General features: G+C 39.9%; 2 protein-coding genes across 5 annotated transcripts in view; one reads left to right on the plus strand and one right to left on the minus strand.

The window, feature by feature from the left end:
* The window catches only part of LOC113066341 (piezo-type mechanosensitive ion channel component 2-like), a 109,534-nt gene extending 108,798 nt beyond the window's left edge, over window positions 1-736 (plus strand). For all 4 annotated transcript variants that reach the window (XM_026238244.1, XM_026238245.1, XM_026238246.1 and 1 more), the window contains one exon: window positions 1-736. This exon is cut by the window's left edge and continues 600 nt beyond it. The gene's annotated coding sequence lies outside the window, so the exon portion shown is untranslated.
* Window positions 737-3,610: 2,874 nt separating this feature from the next.
* LOC113066342 (cyclin-dependent kinase 13-like) lies at window positions 3,611-21,459 on the minus strand. The gene is made up of 14 exons (XM_026238249.1): window positions 19,928-21,459; window positions 11,746-12,300; window positions 10,841-11,008; window positions 10,633-10,772; window positions 10,319-10,489; window positions 10,053-10,242; window positions 9,107-9,163; window positions 8,898-8,999; window positions 8,745-8,822; window positions 8,535-8,651; window positions 7,766-7,897; window positions 6,866-7,065; window positions 5,664-6,083; window positions 3,611-4,858 (listed from the first exon to the last, which is right to left on the minus strand). Exons 1-14 carry the CDS (start codon window positions 20,860-20,862, stop codon window positions 4,407-4,409), a joined length of 3,717 nt encoding a protein of 1,238 aa, XP_026094034.1. The 5' UTR covers window positions 20,863-21,459; the 3' UTR covers window positions 3,611-4,406.
* Window positions 21,460-22,981: the final 1,522 nt, after the last annotated feature.

The following is a 22,981-nucleotide window of genomic DNA, read 5'->3' on the forward strand; positions in this document are numbered from 1 at the left end:
TGATCTCTCCGAGCTCGATTTAAGGCTTGAACGGAGGACTGAAGTATACGCTCATCAGGATTTGTCGTGTGATTGTGGACCAATATCACGAGCATAACGCACATTCTGGAAACCAAATGTTGTCTTATTTGTCTGTCTACCTGTTGCACTTTTTAGTTTTTGTTTAAACGTATATTTAAATGACTATTTTTTATGCATAATTCTGCAGAAACTCAGACGTCACTGTAAAAGGCATTCGAAATCACAGATTCTCTTTATTCAATGATATTCTGAAACCAAGCAAATCTACAAAATTTCCTTGCAATTTCAAAAGCACACCTTCTCATTAAAAAACGAAAACAAACTGCAACAAGAACTAAGGTTGTTTCACATGTTCATTTAAGGCATTAGATGCATTTATTTGCGGCATCCTGCTTCATTTTCTGACAAGGTTTCACATGAAAAAGTTAAGAATGAATGGAATAAGTTTAAATAATATTAAAGCTACAAACACAATGTACAGTAAATAACTTCCCTTTTTTTTAAGGTAAGACAGGCACTGTTACTTGATTCCAGCATAGAGAATATTCCTATGATAGTGTATAACTTAAAATAATGAGTTGTATAGTATTGAAATACTGTACATATAAAGACTCCTGATTCTCCCACAGAAGCTGTTCGTCAGGTTTGGGTTTATGCAAGCTTGTATCCTCCATGCAATAAAAGATCAATAAAAATAAAGGTCACTGCAACTTTACGCTCACAATTTGGACTATTTATTTTTATATATTTTGCAGTGAAAAGAAAAATTCTGACTTTCATGGTTTTGTTGCAGTTAACATTATAGGATAAGGGCAAACCTAAATATGCATAATTAAAAGAGGATGACGTTGCATAAACCTGCTGCTTTTCTTCTCGGGATGACTTTTCTCTCCTTAACAGTTCTGAAAGCATCTTAAAACCATAAACACCTCCAGTACAGGAACATAATGTTTGGGGATCATGCTTGCTCCTTCACAGAGGAGCGTCCGGCTGCAGATGTGGAGCATGTTTGGTAGACTCAATTTTTTTTTACATATTTATTAAACCGGTCATTATGTCCTGACAGTAGAATATGAGACAGATAATCTGTGAAAAAATCAAGCTCCTCTGGCTCCTCCCAGTGTCCTATTGCCATTTGCAGAAACTCCATCGCTCCCGGTTAAAAACAACCAATCAGAGCTGCGGTCCGTAACTTTGTTTGTGTTCAAAATGTAGAAAAATGAACATAATAAGCGAGTACACCATGAATCCATTTTCCAAACCGTGTTTTTAGCTTGTCCTGAATCACTAGGGTGCACCTATAATAAGTGTTTATATTCGGACTATTTTAGATTGCTTCGGGGATACCGCGGCGGAGTAACCCAGTACCTTTGTGATTCTTCATAGACATAAACAGAGAGAAGTAGTTCCGGCTACGATGTTCTTCCGCAAGACGCAAGCAGTTCTGTTTATTAACTGCTAGAGCGTCAAAAGTTACATAACGCAGCTTTAAGGTATTATAATGAATGCATAGTGTTGTATCGTCTCACGAGTAATCATAACAACTGTTTTAATGCATTATAATATTTACTTATTTGTGGTTATAGCTTTTAAGATGATGATGACTAATAACACACGATGAACACAATGCATCCCTCATTTACATACGTGACAACATTGTATGGGTTATAATTATGAATTTTTCTTTTATACCAAAAATCATTAGGATATCAAGTAAATATCATGTTCCATGAAGACATTTTCTAATATATAAATATTTATATAATAAATATATAAATATATTTTTCATTAGTAATAAGCGTTGCTAAGAAATCATTTGCAAAACGACTTTCTCATTATTTAGATTTTTTATTTTTTTTTGCTCCCTCAGATTCCAGATTTTTAAATACTGTCCTCTTGACAAATACATCAATGGAAAGATTTCTTTATTCAGCTTAAATATCAATTTCGAAAAATTACACTTAAGACGTGGTCTTATAAATCTAATAACAAAACAAACTGTCTTAATGTAATCACACGGAGAAAATACGGTGAATTTTTTTTATGTGGCACTTTGGTAATAACGTGTATAACGGTTCGCATGTATATTAAACAATTGATAAACTTATCCACCCCATAATAATATTATTAACAAACTTTGATGCCATAAATAGGGTATGATTTAAATATGAGCATCTCTCCACAAACATCTACATTTCTGTCTCTTTTCAAGTGTTAGAGTATATAATTAGTTGTATTTATAGGGGTTATTAAAGAAACCCCTGGACCTCACTAATTGTCAAAGCCTGGCTAAGGCCATGCTCGTAACCATGCAGAAGCTGCTCCGTGGACACGCAGTCCTCGCTCCCGCACGCACACACGCGCGCGCGCACACACACACTTCCGCCGCCACATGGTCTCCTCTGTGCAGATGCAGCAGAACTTGTGCTCGATCTCTGAGCACAGAAGCAGGACACGGTCAGGTGTGGTGATGCACCTGTGACTGAAACAACACACGCCGGAGAATTCTCCATTTCTATATACATGTTTTAATATATGGTTACGGTAAGCATGCAAATATGCTTTATTACTACCAAATGTTCTTCTTTTATTTATGTGTGTGTGTGTGTGTGTGTGTGTGTGTAAATGCAAAGTTTGTAGTTCTTTTCTGATTTATAATTATATGATGAGAATTGTAATTAATAACCCAATCTATTACATGCACATTTTTGTATACCTTTGAGCTAACTTATTACACTGACGTCAATAAAATAACCGTACCATATTGATCTAAAAAATGTCGGCTGAAGGAAGTATACAACTCGATTATAACAAATATAGTTAATTTGTAATAACATTTAATCTTAAATTTATGTTTCCCTTTTTCCTATACGTATGATTTTCTGTTGTTGTTTTTTTAACATTTAATTTTTTTAAACTTTTATTTACTTATTCTTTCGTTTTCTATAATTACTTATTTTAATTTTAATTATTCAAGCATTAATTTTTGTATTTATTTACTCCCATATGTATTTATTTCCAGATTTATTCGTTTATTTAAAAAAAAATATTTTGCCAAAAAAAAATAAGAAAAAAAAATAAGAATAAATATATATATATATATATATATATATATATATATATATATATATATATATATATATATATATATACACACACATTGTAAATAAATATATGTAAAGACTAAAAAAAAACACTAAATATATATACATTGTAAATAAATATATGTAAAGACTAAAAAAAAACACTAGATATATATATATATATATATATATATATATATATATATATATATATATATATATATATATATATATATATATATGAGAGAATAAGTAAATGAAGGTTAAGAATAATAAAAAACAATACAATACATCAAGGAAAACGTAATAAAAAAAAAAAAATCAGGGTTAAATTTTATTAAAAATGAATGTTTTTAATCGAGGTCATTTATTTTATTTATCTACATTTATTCATTTTTTAATTTCTGCAGATTTGGTCCTCCATATTTAGTGAGCTTATTTTCTATAAAGGTATAAAGTATTTAATGTGTATTTTCAATGTAGTTCACATTAAGAGATCGCTTCAGTTGTGTTCAAACTCATTTTACTAACATGAATGAGAAAATAGTTCATGGAAGAATACTGTGAGTTTAGTTTTCTAATACATGTTTTGTTGTTGTTGTTGTTTACTTCACTGCTGATGTATTTAACACATGTACACTTCGGCAGTGTGAGCACATCTGATTATAGATATATACACAAACACACACATGATATGCAAAAATATACAAAGAATTAAAAATACCAGTACATATTAAATGGTTGGCATTTCTTTAATAAACATTTGCCAAAGGGGAAAAAAAAACATCTTCATACAAAAGACATTGTTGCTCATCTCCTCGAAATCAGTCTCTTTTAATGAATCAATGTCTGTAGACGAGAGCTGGCGAGAGAAACGGCTTTGATCGTTCACTCGCTCAGCTCAGAAGTGCTAGCCTTGTGACAGAGACCATCATTAATGAATCATTAGAAGAAAAAAAATGACTGACCAAAAAAAAAAAGGGAACGAAAAAAAGGAAAGGACTTCCGTTACTGGTCATGTGTGCAGATACAGCACATTCCTCCGTCACACCTTCACTAGTTTCCACCTACTTTATTCAGTAGTGCAAAACATCATTATAACACTAGTCCGAGACGCTCATAAAAACACTTCCCCATGCACGGCAAGTGCACACGCAAAGGTACAGTTTTAATTTAAAAGACAGCAGTAGAACCGATTACAAAACTCAATCGCAGGGGAACCGGAAACAGCTCTGGAAACGCAAAAGATGTGTCCCCGCGAGCTGTTCCTCCAGTTCTGCTTGGTGCTGGTTCGGGGAGACGTCAGAAAGGGAGTCCTCTGCCCCGCAGCGCTGCCGTGTTCACATGGGGAACGTACCCGAGCGGGAGCGACTGTGAGGGGGAAGTCCAGGCCTGCGGCGGAGCGGGAACAGGAGGCGGCGGCCCGCTGGGATTGTACTCGAAGCGATGGTCCTGGTCTCCGCTGAACACCATGCTGCTGTGGGCCAGAGGCGGGTGGCCCCCCATCATGTGCCCGAGGTAGCTGTCTGCGTATCCGAACGGAGGCGGCGGCCGGCTGAAGTCCGTCCCGTAGCCGGGTCCCTCCGGAGGTCTGGGAGCGTCTCCTGGGGCTCGCTCCGGCTGGGGCTCGGGGGCCTGTCGGTAGTCCAGGTCTGCGCAGGGGGGCGGCTCTGGAGGTTCTGGGGGTCTCTGGTCCGGCGGGAGGATGGAGAGAGACTCTAGAGGTCTGGAGGATGAGCCGCTGACTTCACACACTGCAGAAACACACACAGAAACAGCTGAAATCTCACACTTCCTGCTGAAGAGCCGATGAGAAGCATTCGACTGATTTCACCCATTCACTCAAATGTAATGGTTCGGCACTTTTAAAAAAATGTTTTGTGGTTTTGAATAAAAACGAGCAAACCGTACAATTGGTTACAACGTGTTGATGTTAACAGAAGAAATGATCACAGATTTATAAGACAGCAGAAGAACGGATTACAGAAACCAAACACTGAATGCATTTTTGCTTTTGAAAAGTGGAATGAAATAAGTTGGGAGAATAATAAATGTTTTGCACTTTAGTGTTGTGTTTTGAGAGCACCGTTTCATGTACACCTCTGTTTAAAAGTTAGGGATCTGTAAGATATTAAATTTTTTTTTTTTTGCTCATCAAGGCTGCATTTATTTGACCAAAAATACAGAAAAAAACTAATATTGTAAAATATTTCTACCATTTAACATGTTTTCTGTGTGAATCTGTGTTAAAGTGTAATGTATTTCTGTGATGCTCCGCTGTATTTTCAGCATCATTCCTCCAGTCTTCAGTGTCACATGATCTTCAGAAATCAGAATAATATGATGATTTACTGCTCAAGAAACATTTCTGATTATTATCAGTGTTAAACACAGGTGTGCTGCTCAATATTTGTTTCAAGGAGTGTGTTTTTGATGAATAAAAAAAAAAATTTGAATACATTATTAATCCAAGTCATTTCTAATTCCAAAGTGATATCCCTACACGGATAATATGAGATTCCCGACACAGCCAAGATGTTCAGGATGACGTGTCATTACCTGGAGACACAGGGCTGGGCTCAGGTGGAGCTGCAGGGTTTGAGACGCCCCCCTCGCCCCCCTCGCCCCCCTCGAACCCCATGACCTCTCCCTTGAGGAGCTGAGCGAGGAGCATGGTGACGGCGGTCTGTGTGACCGAGGCCTCTCCGTCGCTCTGGACCGACTGCTGCGGGGCGGGGGGCGAAGGCGGCTTGGGCATGGGTGGGGTGCGGGGCGGCTGGGGGGGTTTGGACACTTTGGGGAGCGGAGGCGGCTCCGGGGGTCTCTCAGACTCCAGCGGTGCGGGGGGCAAGGCCTGCGTCAGCTGCTGAAGCGTCTCCGGGTTCATCGTGGACCCCCCCGGGCCGCTCTTGGACTGCAGGAGGTTCAGAAGCACAGCCAGCTGCTCGGGGGTCAGCTGTGAGGAGGGGGCTTTGGGGTCTAGAAGAAACAGACGAGTGAAGATTGAACGGTTTGATCAATACCAGCTCAACACTAACTACACTAGTGACGTCCTGTTCAAAAGCTGCTTCTCTTTAGTGAACGGAGCTGACGTCTGGACGCGCCTGACAGTCAAAAAGAGGCGAAATACCAGTGCATACGATCCTTACACATTCACTTGCATGCTTTAGAGGTCATCACTTGGTGCTTTAATAATAGATCAAATTATTCAGTATATGTGTGAGTGAATTGCTTTTTTCATTTTTTACGTTTCTTTGAAACACAGAAAAGACGACTACATTAATTAACAAATGCATTTCCTTTAAGATCAGTTGCATAAGTCTTGTAGAGTTTCTTATCTTCCTCTAGGTCTATATTCACGGCTTATTCAAAAGAAACTAAGACGACTAAACTTGAATTTACCCATTGTCCCATTTTGTGATCACACAGCTGTTGGTAGATTGCTTTGGTCATCGCTGAGCCTTTTTAGATCATGCTTTTATTTGTGCACTGTCAGAACTTTACACTCCCATCTGTGCATTTATGAGATTGTGCTTTAATGCTAATACGCCGGTCTAGTAAATCTGACTCCTAGTGTTTTCCAATCTGGTCACATTTTAATCGTGGTGTAGTGTATTCCAGTCTTTACTGACTGCTATGAGACGATGTGATCTTCCACCACGCAGCCGAGGTGTAATGCGGGTGTTCTGGGTAGTTTCTGACCCAGGACAGGAGAGTAACTGGTGTGTGAGGGACATCAGTGTCAGTGCAGGTGTTTTTACCCAGCAGGGCCGCAGCGGCAGCAGCACTCGGACCCTTGTGTGCTCCGGCGGAGGGGAAACCCTGCGGTGTGTTACTGCGGCTGTCGTCCAGACCCAGCTCCTTCCGAGGGGCTTTAGGGGCGCTCAGCTCCTCCGGCATCTGCTTCTGCCGCCGCCGCTTCTTACTCCACAGCTCATGACAGTCCTGCCACAGAGGAAGACTAGAGAGAGAGAGAGAGAGAGAGAGAGAGAGAGAGAAAGAAAGAGTATCAGATCACACTGAGGGGCAGAGCTCAAACACTGGCATCTGAGAACAAATAAAGCATGCATTAATTCACTGAAACTAAAGTTAATTATTATTCAGAGCTATGAGAGAGAGAGAGGGAAAAAAAGCACAATTTGAAAAAATAAAATAAAAACACCTTATTGCTAGGTTTAGTCTATTACCGTTTTAAAAGGTTGTCATTTACTTTTAAAAATATCAACATTAATTGCGACTATCTCACAGTTCACTTTTTTTCTAGCAACTCCGGGTTTCTCAAATTACAACTTTTTCCTCTCTGCAGAGAAATATTTTTTTTTTTTCAAAGGTTTGCAAAGGGCAGAAAAAAAATTCCCAAAATCCCTGGAATACTCCCCCAAATCCTGAAAAGTTTCCAAAAAATCCTGGAAGTTTTCCACCTTTTTGCAACCCAATTTTTTTTGTAGTTAATTGCAACTCTCTCTCTTTTTATATTGCAGCTGCAACTTTGTATTTATATATTGCTATTTTGTTTCCTCCCGCCATGGAATAAAAAAATAAAAAAAGTTACAAATAGCGAAAGCACACCAATTAAAAGCATAGCTGCTTACAAAATAAAAAAAAAAACCTGGTATATTATAATCAAACAGGGTAAAAGCAAGAACAGCAGGATGTCATACTCTGGGGGGGGCATCTTGGTGGGGTCCACGTCTTTGAGGAAGTCACTTCTGAGCGCTTGTTCTGCAGTGCAGCGTTTGCTCGGGTCCAGCGCAAGCATGTGGTCGAACAGATCCAGGGCCATCAGAGGAATACTGAAACATTCATGTGATAAAGATATCCCCCTGAAGATAGCACTCACACTCGTATTTACAGAACATTACACGTCTAAAAGTCAGAACAATCATCTTCCCACCAAAAATAAGTTTACAATTGCAGCAGAACTCTAGGATAAATCTAAAATCTGGTAAAAGATTAGGGTTTGAAATATTTGCAGGTTTTATGAAGGTAAATCAAAAGACATTTAAATCACTTTAAGACCAAATTTAAGGAATGAATCGAATGGAACACAACTCAATTTAGCATCTAAATGCAAATGTATCAGCAACAGTTTAAAGTTTGTAAGAAGTGATGCAAATCTGTTGCTTTTACAGTGTTTCTGTCTCGTCTTCCAGTGCAAATGTCTAAAGATTCTTGAAATTAAAGCACATTTACAAAACAGGAAGAGAAAATGATCAAAATGAAGCAAGTCAGAATAAAACGAAGTTCGGAGATTTCATTCCCTACTCCTGTTTTAATCATAAATTCACTTCATTTTGTATCAGTGTCTCATTCTGGCTGTAATTGTGGAAGGGTGAGTTAAGACACGATGTTCATTTAACCCTTTGTAGTCATGAGCTAGAACGCCCTTAAAACAGACCAGACTGGTTTGATTCATTTCTGGTTACTCACAAAGCGAACTCCTCCCTTAACCTCCGGCGGTACTGTTTCTTTGGTTTGATGGTGTTGAAGTAGGGCAGCTTGATCACGTCGGGCCACACAGCGGGACACGGGCTGCCACAGATACGGCTGGATCGGACACACACACACACACACACACACAGGTCAGCTGAATCTCAGACTGTGAAGGGGAACATCCCGTCTGCATCCAGCTCCTCTTACCTGATGAGCTCCAGCTGAGCCAGCTCCTGGTTGGCCTGAAAGATGGGCTTCTTTGTGAAAAGCTCTCCCAGGATGCACCTGTGTGACAGGGAGGGTGTAAACAGGTGGAGTCTGGAGGGACGTGTGTATTAACAGCTCAGTTTCCTCACTCACCCGCAGCTCCACATGTCGATGGCTGGCGTGTACCGCTCTTCTCCCAGCAGCAGCTCGGGCGGACGATACCACAGAGTGATCACTTTATTAGTGTACGGCCGGCTGGGGAACACACACACACACACACACACACACACACACGGGACAGTCAGAGTCTGCTCGGTTCACCCGAATCATTACGGCTTGCTGAATCACATGGAGAGACGTACCTCTCTTCAGAGTTATACAGACGAGCCAATCCGAAATCTGCCAGCTTGATCTGACCCCTGCAGGACAGTACACACACGTTAGATCTGCTGTAATGTGAAAGTCTAGTCCACAATGATCCGATCTAATGGTGGTCAGTCCTATTTAACCAACCAAGCTGTGTTCATGTGACCGTAACACTTTTCACCACTAGCTTCAGATTCTAAAGGGTTAAAAGAGCCTAGACCACTTTAAGTGGACCAAAAAATATAAGAACCCAGTTGACTTTGCACTCAACCCATTGTGGACTCCAATCCCATTTTGGTCCATTAGGCTGCATTAGGCTAAAAAGTCTTAAATACCCAGATCTGATATGTTTGCATTCACTTTAGACACGACTGGTGTCCCATATCTGTGTTAAAATACATCCCCGCCCAGAAGAACTGTCTGCACTGATCGCTTTACTACACTATATCACTATAATTCACATCAAGTATTTCTATAATTCACAGGGCAGGGGTTGAAAACCAGCTCCTGAATGGACAATTTCTTACCGATCTAAAGTTTCCATCTCAATAAAACGCAAGCAGAAACAGCACACTGGTATTAAAAACACCACTTTTATGGGAACGTGTCGCCCTTACATTGGGCGAGCAAGCTCTCTATAAATATATATATATATATTTTTTTTTTTTCTTTTTTAAGAAAACGAGCCGTTAAACCACATTTGGAAGTGACTCAGATCGAATGCGAAAAACCGTGTGCACCAAATTCTGATCTGTGTCAGATGTTAGCAAAATGCTTATCTGGGTGAGATACAACGTTGGTGAGAACAAAAGTTAATACGTCCCTTATACTGTCATCCTAATAAAACGAGAATAAGCAGCTTATCTGCCTCCATCATAATGTTCATTCACATTCAAGCTAATATTCTAAGGCTATAAGGCAGTTAATCTGGTGTGCACTGACTTGTTGTTGAGCAGGATGTTGGAGCACTTGATGTCTCTGTGCAGGAAGTTCTTCTTGTGGCAGTAGTCCAGTCCCTCCAGCAGCTGCCTCATGAAAGACTTGATGTGGCTCTCGTTGAAGTGCACCAGACCGGACTCCAGCAGACCCATCAGATCGTGGTCCATGTACTCAAACACCAGGTAAAACGCCCCTGAGAGAAGACCACACGGTTATCACACGGCGAGGAGACACTCTGAGCCAAAGGATGGGTCAGTCCCAAGCGATACCTTTGTCGTTCTTGAAGTCTAAGGCGTCCTCCTTGTCAGTGACGATCTCCTTCATGTTGATGATGCTCTTGTGGTTGAGCTGCCGCAGGATCTTGATCTCTCTGATGGCTGTGATGGGAAAGCCCTCCTTCTCGTTGTCCAAACGCACCTTCTTGAGAGCCACCAACTCGGCTGAATACACAAAACCAGAAAGACAGATGAGCTACATTAAGAGACTAAAGGTCTGAGAATGCATTACCGATCAAATTAAAGCACATGAGCACGGACTTCAATATTACTGTTAAGGTATATATAGATGTTTGAGAACATCTCACCGGTGTCTTTGTCCTTGGCTTTGTACACCTGTCCATAAGTGCCTTCTCCAGTGATCCCAATGATCTCAAACTTGTCCACGCACCGCTTTCCCCAATCGATCTCCGTCTCCTTGATCTCTCCGAAGCGTGGGCCACATATTCTGCAGAACAGACGCAGGTGAGGTTTAACGCTGCTAACCTGAGTAGATGTCAGTGTTTGACTACATACTTGGGTCTCTTCCGTGGGATGGGCGTCTTTTTGTCATCGGGCGGGCTGTGGGGCGAACCAGGGGCGATGCCCAGGAGCTCTGGAGGAAGAGGGAGGTCTGCAAGGAGCTGACGGGCTTTCCTTTCGGGTTTCTTCTTCCCTGAGGTTGCTGAAGACTCCTTCAAGACACTGTCATAGGAGGAAAAAAAAAGGAGGCTTTCAGTGGATACATTAAAAACAAAGCACAATCCAACACAGTGTGGATCCAAGGCTTCAAAAAGTCTTAAAGTCTCAATCCAACCCCCCAAACAAATCAGAGCAGAAAGTTTTAAAGTCATGGCGCTACATGATGTATGCACTGCAAAGAAAGGTAACCTAATATCCTCCACAGTATTTTTGTCTTGTTTTGTGGGACAAACATCAAAATACATTTACCGGAGATGGAAAATGAACACATGAAGTCTTGTTTTCTGAGAAAGTGTACAAAACCAAGTGAGTTTGCCAATCTGCCAATGAGGAATGAAAACGTTTTCCTTTGAATGAAGCTAGTCTTTTGAGCTCACTGGCAAATATTTGTTCTTTTAATCATACTCACATTTTGATAAATTCCTCATAATTCCTTAAGTCTTTAGACATTAACGCTGGACAAACAAGACAGAAATACTGAGAAAAGACTGTAGAGTAGACGTTCTTTTCATATTCTAGCTGAGCTTGTATTTTCAAACGGTTGTTAAAAACTCATTTATACATTAGCAATTACAGATTATACTGATGTACTGTGTTCCCTTCAATTCGGCCACTGTACTTTCTTCACTTAAATGGGTCTTTAAAAATTGAGAACCTGCAAAAACCTTGGGGAACTTATAAAGCAATGAAGTGAAATACTCGAGATGCTCTGTTTTCAGAGATCAGTGTTGGAGACGCACCTGTCGCTTCCGTCCAGATGATCCAGATGGTTGTCTGTCAGAGGAAGAGAGGCTAAAGCTGGAGCAGATGCTTTCTCTCGCTCCTTGTCTTTCAGCTGCACGGTCGGTCCTCCCTTCTTCTTCTCCTCCTTCACCTTGGCTTCTCTGCTGGACTGAGAGGCGTCTGAGCTCCTCTTGACGGGTCGCTCCACAGGAGACTGCGGCTGACTGGACACCGGGGTTCTGGGGCCCTTCTCGGCCCCCGGCGGAGGCGGTGATGGGGGTCTGGTCTTCTTGGTGTGGTTGGTGACAGGACTGGGCTGAGGAGCGCTGGAGGAGGACGAGGAGCCCTTGGTTGGGGTGGAGGTGTTGCTGGAGTTTTTGACGCGGGCGGCTTCGGCGGCCTTGACTCTCTTCTGCTTGCTGAGCTCGGCGGCCAGGCTGCTCTTCAGGGTCAGGGAGCTGGGGGACAGACTGGACGGCCGACTCTGGGACCGTGAGTGTCTGTGACGGCTGTGCGAGCGAGAGTGGCGCGTCGACTGGTACGGGCTCCTGCTGCGCGACTTTCCCGTCCGCCTGAAAGCAACAGCACAATGAATTAATGATGATCTGCACGATCTGTTTTCCATGGAGGACGGAATTAGAAATTATATTAGACCTTCTTGCCTTATCTTTTGCATACAAAGAAAACAGAGACCATCAAGCTCCAAAAATGTCAAAAGCACCATAAAAAGCCACAAGAAGTCAGTTAATGACATATTTAAACTATATTACAAAGAAGCCTTCTGAAGTCATGCGATAGCTTCGTGTCAGTCATTCCTGAGCAAACACGGAGGGAACGATATCATTGGAGTAACTTTCCTAATGTGTTTTTTCGCATCTGATGAACGAAAACCATTAACTGTAGAGTCGCACGATTCTGGAGAAACTGAGGATCACGATTAAATAATGAATAAATAAAAATAGAGGATGATTCTGAATAGACAACTAAACAAAATAACATTTACTTAATTGCTGCAGTCTATTAAAAAACATCCAATTAATTTGAATGATCTTTTCTTGTGCTCCAGTTGAATGAATAATTCAATGACTCAGTAAATCAGTGTTATTGAATGATGAGTGAATGATTTAACGAGTCACTAATAAAGGCTTTGCTTGTTTCTTTACAGGATTAATCAGGGGGTGCTTCTCAATTCTTATTTGTGGATCCTCATTTCCTTTCTTCACGTCTGAGCTCCACTCCTTCAGGATTCAAGGGAAGTGAGGAAAACACCCGAGGAAGGAGGAGCTGAATCAAATGAAATGATAAATCCTTGAGTGATATATCCTTTATAATCTCTTGAGGTGAATGATTCAATGTGATCTCATTAAGGCTTCGCTTGTTTCATTATTGGATGAAGCAACGTTTTTTAATTTACTTTTGATTTACTCTATTCTGATCACTACAATGGACATCAGTGTTTATATCCGAACTATAACATTTATATAACTATAACGTTTATCCCAGAACTTCGGTCATAGTTTGAATGTTTGCTGTGATTGTACTTCTCAATGGTTTAATCGAAATGGGGAAATCACTGTCATTTAGGAATAAGATCTCGTGGGTGTTTGAATCGAGATCACAATCTTTTAACGATTACTCACGCAACTTTAATTGGCAACCAATCAGAATCTACCTGACTTCAACATTTAAGGCAGCAAACAATATAAATACAGCGCACCTTTATGCATCAAGTTCACATATGTACAAATTCAAACTTAATGAGGTTTGAATGTGTGAAATCTATTTTGACAGATCAGTGGAGGGAATGATTTCTATCTTGAATAGTGAAATTAAAAGTCGCACACAGAGAGAGAGGTTAGCAAAATATCAAGAATCCCCGCAAATTGTCAAGCCCTGTGCATCAAGCAAACGGCTCACCGTGTCTGAACTGACATTGCTCATTTCTATAAAGCTGTGTTGGCGGATATTGAGAAATCTCTTTGAGAATGACTGATATCTGGATGTCGTTTTGAAAACCCCTTGGGTCTGTTCCCCACTCACATCTCTTTTATGGCTTAAGATGTCTAACAATATAGTCAACGAGTCTTACTGACTAATTTTATGAATCAAATTTTACTATATTTGGAGCTTGAAAGCATGTGGTTACTGTAAGTTCACAGTGCAGAAAACAGCATTTCGAGTCTTCCAGCAGAAAGACATACACTACCATTTAACATGTCTGAAGCCAGCCCGATGTTTTAATTAAGAGTTTTATTAAGCAAGGATGCATTAAACTGATAAGTCACAAAAGTGACACTCTAAAATGCTTACCGTGAACATCATACTAATAAAGTATACTATCTATAAAAAAAATCAGATGAGCCCTGAATATGAATGCAACTCGTTTAATAACACGTTAAGCCTTTTCCTACCATAGAAAACCGTTATAAGAAAACGCTTAATGTGGCTCAATGTACTAAGACAGCGATTTTTAAAAACCAAACTTACTAAACATTATACTAATACAGTATACTATGTGCAAAAAAAAAAAAAAAAAAAAAAAAAAGGTTGAGCACTGATTATGAATGCAAGTCGTTTAATAACACGTTAATAAAGGTAAAGATAAAGGCTTAACGTGTTATTAAATGCGTTGAATTCATATTCGGGGATCATCTGAATTTTTGTAGATAGTATACTTTATTAATATGATGTTAAGTGAGTTTGGTCTGTTAATATCACTGTATTAGTACATTAAACCACGTGAAAGCGTTTTTCACGTTAAGGGTTTTAGAATGTCCTGATGACCTCAAATTAGATGTATTGCCGCGTCACAGGAACCTCTTTGCCACAGATTTTGCATATCGGCTCATCTACATCCGCTGCCTCGCCCTTTTCATTGGGTTGAAAGCCGAAATGTTCCCAAACTGGCGAAGTGAGATTAGGTTTTGGGACAAGATCGAGCGCCTCCCATCGTTTCAGCTGGCTTATTCAAAACAAACGAAGCACGCTACAAAGGCTCGCGAGAAAATTACAGTCGTAACCATATTGTATCATTAATTAATTTAACATTGCTTGCACAGTGACAAATTAAAAAAACAAAAAGGCCACAGCCTCATTAAAAATAAATAAATAAATAAATAAACTGAGCACTGCGGTTGCGGCGGTTTCTGCGGTTGCTATCTTTCCTCTGCGGTTTGCTTGTCAATAGAGCGATATTACAATATTGCGGTTATCGCGACAGCCCTGAAGTGACAAAAGAAATGTATAAAGGTTATATTACATTTAATCGTTTAACAGACTCTTATCCAAAGCGACTTACAAATGAGGACAATGGAAGCAATCAAAAAAAAAAAAAAGAGCAATAATATACAAGTACTATAAGTCTCAGTATAGCTTAAACACAGTACACGTAGCAAGGGCTATAATACATAAGAAAACAGATAGAACAGAAAAAGAATAAAGCAAGCTAGTGTTCGAGGTCTTTTTAAGAATAGAATTAGAATAATGCTAAATTTAGAGGGTCAGATAAAGATGGAAGAAACGTGTCGGATGGTCGGAAGATCGTATGTCCACGCACACGGTACGAGTGAGTTTATCTGAGAATCGTATGGACGAGATGATTTACGACACGATTTTACAACCCGCGAATTCCAGAAACAATCGCACCGTGCACGCACAGAAGGATCACTGTATGACATTAAAGTATTGCGAGCGCGATAGAGAGCACACACATCCAATGCATTCGAATCGCTCTCGCTGTACTTTGATGTTATACAGGTGATCATTCTGTGCAGCGCTGTTTCAAGTCGAACGTGCCTACCGCATTCATTCAGAACCAAGAACCAAGAGAAAACATTACCATCTACAGCCGCGAGAGGGCGCTCTATGCTGCTCAGTGTAGACTACAGGAGAACTGAGCAGCATCTCTGGCATCATAGAGCGCCCTCTCACAGCTGTAGACGGTAATGTTTTCTCTTGGTTCATGTCAAATTAATTTTGATAAATAAGTCGCACCTGACTATAAGTCGCAGGACCAGCCAAACTATGAAAAAAGTGCGACTTATAGTCTGGAAAATACGTTAATTTAACTGCTCTCCCTCTCTCAATAACATCATATAAAATATTGATACAAGCCGTGACTGTTTCCTACACGTACAGGTTATTTTTCAGCAATAGGAAACCGGGACGTTTGGTTACCCTGTGTGTGTGTGTGCTTGTATATGGTTTATGAATATCTGAAATAGGTATTACAATGTAAACATGGTTCGTGAGGACAATTCCTGTGCCCTCGTAAACCAAATAGCTCTAAAAAAAATACTGTACGGTGTTTAATATATATAAATTAATCATGCATTTTCAGTGATTGATAGAGGTAGTGTATGGGGATATACAGTATAGAATACAGTTACGTTTATGGAGAGTCCCTGTAAACTACATATGCGTGTGTGAGAGAGAGTGAGCGAGAGAGAGAGAGAGAGAGAGAGAACTAAAAGGCATTGGAACACGATGCTAGAAACATCATACAGTGTTCGCTGTTCCTGTCAGACTTCAGCGAGTTTATCCTCCTGGTCAATAGTCAACATTCGCTGTGGCGCTGCCGTCTTATTCTTTCTTCTTCTGTGGTTTTCCTAGTTTGTGATTGGTCAATTTCAGATAAATCAACAAATCGGCTCGTTTAACCGCACACATGTCACGAATTCAAACCGACAGCTCACAAACTTTTTAGACATGTTTAAAAATGATCGGGAGGTCGGGAAGTGCTCGTAAGCCACTCTGCTCGTAATTAATCGCCAATGATACGAGCCGAGACCATACAAGCATACGCGATTTCCACACAACTGAAAAAAATTGCATGCGAACTCGTACGACAGCAAAAATCGCAACGTATACGCCCGCCTTAAGGAAACTAAACTTTGAATGGTAGTGTATAGGACTAGATGGTTATGACAAAACATAACAGTTAATTAATCTCTCTAAATTATTACTATTACTAAAGGTCGACCGATGTATCTGTTTTGCAGATTAATCAGCACCGATAGTCTTTCTGTGGCTCTAATAAAGTCTGTATTCTTCATTTATAACACTATAATATAGATCGCTCTTTCTGTTTGCTGTGTTTTTTAAACACTGAACTTCAAACTTATATTTGCCTCATTGTTCATTCTTGAAGTCAACTTGTGTCCGTTTGGTGAATAAATAAACCGTTTTAGACCACTGCTGGAGTTTAACGCGATGCGTCCGGAGTGTGTGTGATACCGGTGAGTTCTCCCAGACTCAGCTGCTCTTTTATATTGATTAGATAATCATTAAGTGTTCATATCACATGCACAGAATTGTAAAGATATTCATGGCAACTCGTCAAAATAAAAGTCTGGTTTTGAAGTATTTTTGAGTAGAATTTACATAGCCTATATAAATGACAAGATTTCTTCCATGTTTTAATTAATAGTAAATCCCCTTAGTTTGCCAAAAAAAAAAAAAAGAAGTTTGCTTAATTTTCAGTAATTATAAGACAAATAAAAGTTGTTGCATGCCTTAATTTGATAACAAAAATGTAAATACAATTTTTGAAGGAAAAAAATCATTAGGCTTCTTTAAGAGAAAAGAAAAATACGTTGCTTTATGCGTTCAAATAATTAGACATGCTAAAACATAATTTGTTAACAAAAGACATTTCATAGGGCTCTAATCATGTAATACGTGAAATGTGAAAATAGTATAAGTTTCATGGTTTTAAATTATTAGATTAAATCATTAGTGTGGTCCAACCTAGCTATCGGTAAAATATCGGTCGACCTCTAACGATTACGACAATTTACTTTTGAATGATGTTAATACTTTCTTTGAAGCAACTGCATGCCATATTTTTTAGATGAAAATAAGCTAAAAACACTAACTGAAAAACTTGTATTGCTTTTCTTTAGTATTAAGCCTCTAATGTCAATTATACACTGGGTGGGTTTCTTCTTTAAAAAAAAAAAGTAAACATATAAATGGTATTATAATTTAACTGAAATTGAAACAATGTTAAAACCTTTAAGATAACATAGAAAGAAACACATCCTAAGCACGCAGAACTTAAGTGGACTTTAAGCGATTACTTGCCACTTTGAACGATTATGCAATTGTAACATCCGTAATTATAAATCACAATTAGAAAACTAAATTAATTGTGCAGCCCTAGTAGTGCAAGTGTTTGATCATCATAAACCTCAAACAGAAATATAATTTTTGGTTTGACTATTTGTTCAGCGAAGAATAAAAGACTGCTACAATCATCAGCTTCCCTCCAACATCTCTCAAGATAGAAAACAGACATTTAACTCTAATCCAAGACAGTATTCAAATACAGAGATCAGATAAACTTTGGTTTCCTGTACTTATGAAACCACTTACCAAGGCTTTTACCTTGTTACAATGCAAACTGCATTTAAGTGATCTGAGAGTCCTTAATCAATAAATGGAAAGATAAATGCTGAAACTAACTTATATTGTTACCAAACGAGCATTTGAAAAGGAATAGCAAATATGTGGCCTTCATCATAAACGAAACAGCAGTTTAATGCGCAAACACTTTTAGAACTTACTACTAACAAAAGCAATGGAAATAATCCCCAGTTTATGACCACTGTCTCTGCTATTTGCTTGTGCAATCATCTGACAGCAAAGCGGATGGAGCCACATCATGACTGAATCAGCCAATGAAAATTCAGGTAATTTGCTTCTCAAACTGAGATTACACTTATCTGGTTTATAATTACAACCATCATTACAAGTATTAAAACAACTGACGAAGCCCTTTATGAAACTGACTCGGTTCTGAACACAGGAGGAAAGAGACGCTCATGTTGTAAAGTCCAGGCTTCAGAGCGTCATTAAGCTTGACTTCTGTTATAAAGCCTGCGATTCACGTGATCTCCACCAACACGTGTGTGCCTCGCTCTTCACACAGAGTGGAAAGAGTTAACAGTGGGTGCAAAGACTGCAAAGGTCAAATGAATCGAATCAAAAGGTCTTCTACACTTTTGTGCTGATTATAACTAAATAGTAAACAAATAAAGATTATACGGTCTTCAAAAATGCCAGTGATGTCTACAGCAGTCGGAAAATAACAGCACGGTCTGACATTTCCATTGATTGTGAAGTATTGTCATTTTAAACATGATTGATTTGGATAAAAAAAAAAAAAAAAAGTGTATAAATTTTAATATGAAAGAACTGTGGTATTCTGTACAGAATGTGAGACTGGAGCTACACCTTTTGTAGGTCTGGGTTATTAAAAAAAACCTGTGCAAATTATACAAAAATAAGAATAAATATACAAAAATGAACTTGCATCTGACAGAGAAAAGCAACAAACAAACAAACAAGCTGTTATAAAAGTACAATAATATCCTTTTCATAGTTTCAGCCAATTAATACAGCAAGTTTCTACCAAAATACCATATTTATTACAGTTTGTTAAGTTACTATGAGAATAATAATAATAATAATAATAATAATAACAACAACATTAATAATAATAATAAACAATATTAATAAACGGATCTTTGTTTAACAGTGTAGGTAGATTTATTACTTTTTAATGTTTTGATTAAAGTAGTGGGAGAAATTAAGATTACCCTTAGGATTTGTAATATAAACTATTATACAAAGAGATAGAAAAAAAATACAAACGCAACTCATAAAATAGAAGTCACTTAGACAATAAATATAATCTGTGTTACAGTAATCAATAGTAAGATTAGTTTACACTGATTAGCTGAAAAATCATTCAAAATAATATTTATTGAAACAATTACGTTTTTTTTTAATTGCTCATACAGTCCACTAAACATCAAGCATGCTTTATATGCATCATTTATGCTAATGTTTAAAGTAAATAACTATTAACCCTATCAGTTAGATACTCGATTCACTCCAATTCGTCGATTCTCGACTCGTTTCGATGATCGAAAGAGTCGGTTCTGTTCAAATTCGACATATTTCGGTCAAACACTCGATTCATTTCAACTCATCGATTCTCGTCAACTGAATTGACCGCTCGGGTTGATTCTTTCACAGAATTTATGTGAACCGACTCAAATCGAATCGAGTCACATGTCGTACTCCTCCCAATATTATCATCAATTATACACCATTTACAAATCCAGTGTAGTCGCTAACTAACACACAGTAAGCCTCTCTCCTCCTCGAGCGCTTTAGACGCCCGTGTCTCACCTGTTGTCGGGACTGGGGCTCCGGGAGCGCCGGCGCTGGTACGGGCTGCCGGTGACCTCGCCCTGCTCGTAGGGACTGTGTCGGCCGTAGCTCGGGGACCGGCGCCAGCGGGGGCTGGACGGGGAGCGCTTCCTCTTGCTGCTCGAGTACGAGCTCGGAGACTTCGACACGGTATAGGCGCCGTGCAGCTCTGAATCGCGCCCGTAGTAGGTCGAGCTCGGTGACGGCCTCCTGGGGCTCCTCCTGGAGATGAACGGGAAGTTTGTGTTAGGAGACTCCTGGTATCCGTAGGAGTAGGGCGCCCCGTAGGGACTCTCCGCTGCTCGGAGGCTAGGGCTGCTCCTCCAGTAGGACCGGAGCTCCTCCCGGTCGTCCCGGTAAGCCTGCGGAGGCTCTCTATAGGCAGAAGGAGGATCCTTCTCGGATTTGGACTTGCTTTTGTGTCTCTTCGACTCCTTTTTGTCGGCTTGGGTCGCGGACGAAGGCTTTCTTCCGTTGCTGTCGTGATTCCTCACGCCGCTGCGGGACTTGAGCGCGGGGCTGGACCGGTTCCTCGTCGTCTCCTCCTCCGCCCCGCCGGTCCCGTCCCTCCTCCGTGAGTCCCGGAGCTCGGCTCCGCTCAGCCGGTCCACGGACAGCGTGTCGGTTCTGGGCGACGGGCTCCCGGAGAAGCGCTCGGACTGCGAGCTCACGTCGTCGTACTCCACTAAAGTCCGAACATCCCCGTCGTAAAGCGCCTCGTGCTGTGGCCACAACTGCTGCTGCTTCTCCCGGTGTTTGTGCTTCTTTCTCCGGGAGGAGGAGGACGAGGACCGCCGCTTCTCCCGGTGCCTCTCTCGGCGGCTCTTGCTCCGTCTCTCCCTCTGATTAACGCTACTCTGCGGCGGCGGGCTTCTCCCCCGGCCCTCGCGGGACACGAGCTCCGTGTTCGGCATTTAATATCGCACTTTTATCGCTCGCGTTTCAGTCCCCGGCGAACAAAGCCAAACATTGAAAGCCTCTTCAAGCCCTCTTCTAGCACAGATAACCGTCTGTGTGTTCACACAGCGACCGATCCCGACCGGATCACACCGAATACACCGCATCTAACCATCCCAGCGCACATAGATCGGGAAAAATCCTTAAAAGGCGTCGGAGAAGTCAATAAAAGCCTCGAGTTGTGATCCAGCTCCACGCATCTGATGAAGAGCTTGTGTTAGCAGCTGTGCTAATCTAGTAGATCCGCCTCACAACCGCCTTTAAATCCGCCTCCATGGCTCGGATAGCGCTGTCCTCCCGGTGACGAGGTAAAAACGGCGAGGTAAGCTTTCCAAAGGGAAGATACCATCGAAAACGTTACTTAAATCCCAACATACTTGTGCGGGTCTGAAACTTCTCGCCCTCTCACACCGACTCACTAACAAGGAAGTAGAGCGCATGGCAGCTCATCGCGGAGTTCAGCTCGGCAGATTCCACACTCCACAGAAAATCAGAAATTCCGTTTCGTCCACAGAGGTAGACTTACGTGTCATTTTATATCTAAAAATAATCTGAATTAAAATACTAACATGGTTATGGGGCTAAATTAAAGCTGTAATCATTCTAAGTACAAAAACAAAAGTAGCGAATCGTGCGCACTCCTGCCGCAAATAGGCCTTTGCTCCGAGGCCTTCAATCAGAATAAATTTGCTCGAGCTGTGGCACTTACTAACTCCTAAACCTTGCTCACATATGCCGCTGGCAGCAGAGGGCGCCAACATGCGTCTCCTTTTGGACATGTCAGACTTCTGATGTCCATGCAACAGTTTAGAAACGAAGGTGCAGTCATCTCGGTTCAAAGTAGGAGGCGGTGGTGGATCTCGTTCATTGCATGTTTGTTTTTTCTCATCAATAGGAACAAATTCTAGGAAAACTAGAGTGCTTTTCTTCAAACCTTATCTGCAGACTGACCTTTGGCTGATCTGCTGCTGCATAAAAGGGTAAATGTATTGAAGTAAAACCTGAAAAGTTACTCAACATTTGCTGATTGGGAAAAAAATGTGCCGCTCATTATGCAATAAAGTGATTTTTTTATTATTAAAAAAAAAGAAAAAAAAGACAAAGTTTAACATATCAAGATCAGTAAATAAGTCGATACACAACTACAGAATATGAATTTAATGAGGATTAATAATAGTTAATAATTAACTAAACATCACACCCAGGTTAATAATTAGAATGGAGGAAATAACACTTACAGAGAAAACATGCTTTCTAACAAGTGACAGACCATAATAAAAAGAAAACAAAAAGAAAACAAATCTAAAATTAAAACTTTAAAGACATAAATCAAATAACATTTCATCATTTGGTTTACATTTATAATTATTTAAAATTCTTTTATTTAGAGAAATTACATTATATTTTTGGCAATAATGACTAATGCCTTATTACTGCACATTTACAGAAGTACAACTAACTGTAACAAACTGTCTTTCATATTTCAAAAGGGTTGTTACTAAACCAGAATAAGCTGACCTCAGTTCTGCTGGACCAAAAATTATTATAACAAGAGCACTAATAATGCTGTCATTTCTTATTTATTCAAATTGTTTAATTTAGACAATTTCTTTCTAACAGGCAGTTACATGATTGTGTGTTTCAGCCTTTTACTGACAATAACACTAAAGCAAACTGACCCATAAACTGTGAACAAAGCACAAATCATGTTTTAATTGTCAATTTTTTCAGATTAGTTTCTGATGCTTCCAAATATCACCTTTGAAAATGCCCTTTTTTGCCAGGATTTAAAGAAAAAGGTAAACTTAAATGCAGTTTATACTTTTAGGTTCAATTATAAAACAAACATTGAAATACTACAGAGAACTGAAATTAAGCTAAATATTCAGGATTTTTAACAGAACAACCTTCCCTTTAAAATGTATGGACGATTTCAGCATGCACAGCCCATGCTACACACACACACAAAGGACAAAGCTTTTGTAAGCAGATACAGCAGCTGTGTTTGCTACTAAAACCCACGGCCACAGTGATACACAGTGATACACATGTGCAGTGATACACAGTGATACACGT

The sequence above is a fragment of the Carassius auratus genome, chromosome 49 (assembly GCF_003368295.1).
Source record: "Carassius auratus strain Wakin chromosome 49, ASM336829v1, whole genome shotgun sequence".
Classification (NCBI taxonomy): Eukaryota; Metazoa; Chordata; class Actinopteri; order Cypriniformes; family Cyprinidae; genus Carassius; species Carassius auratus.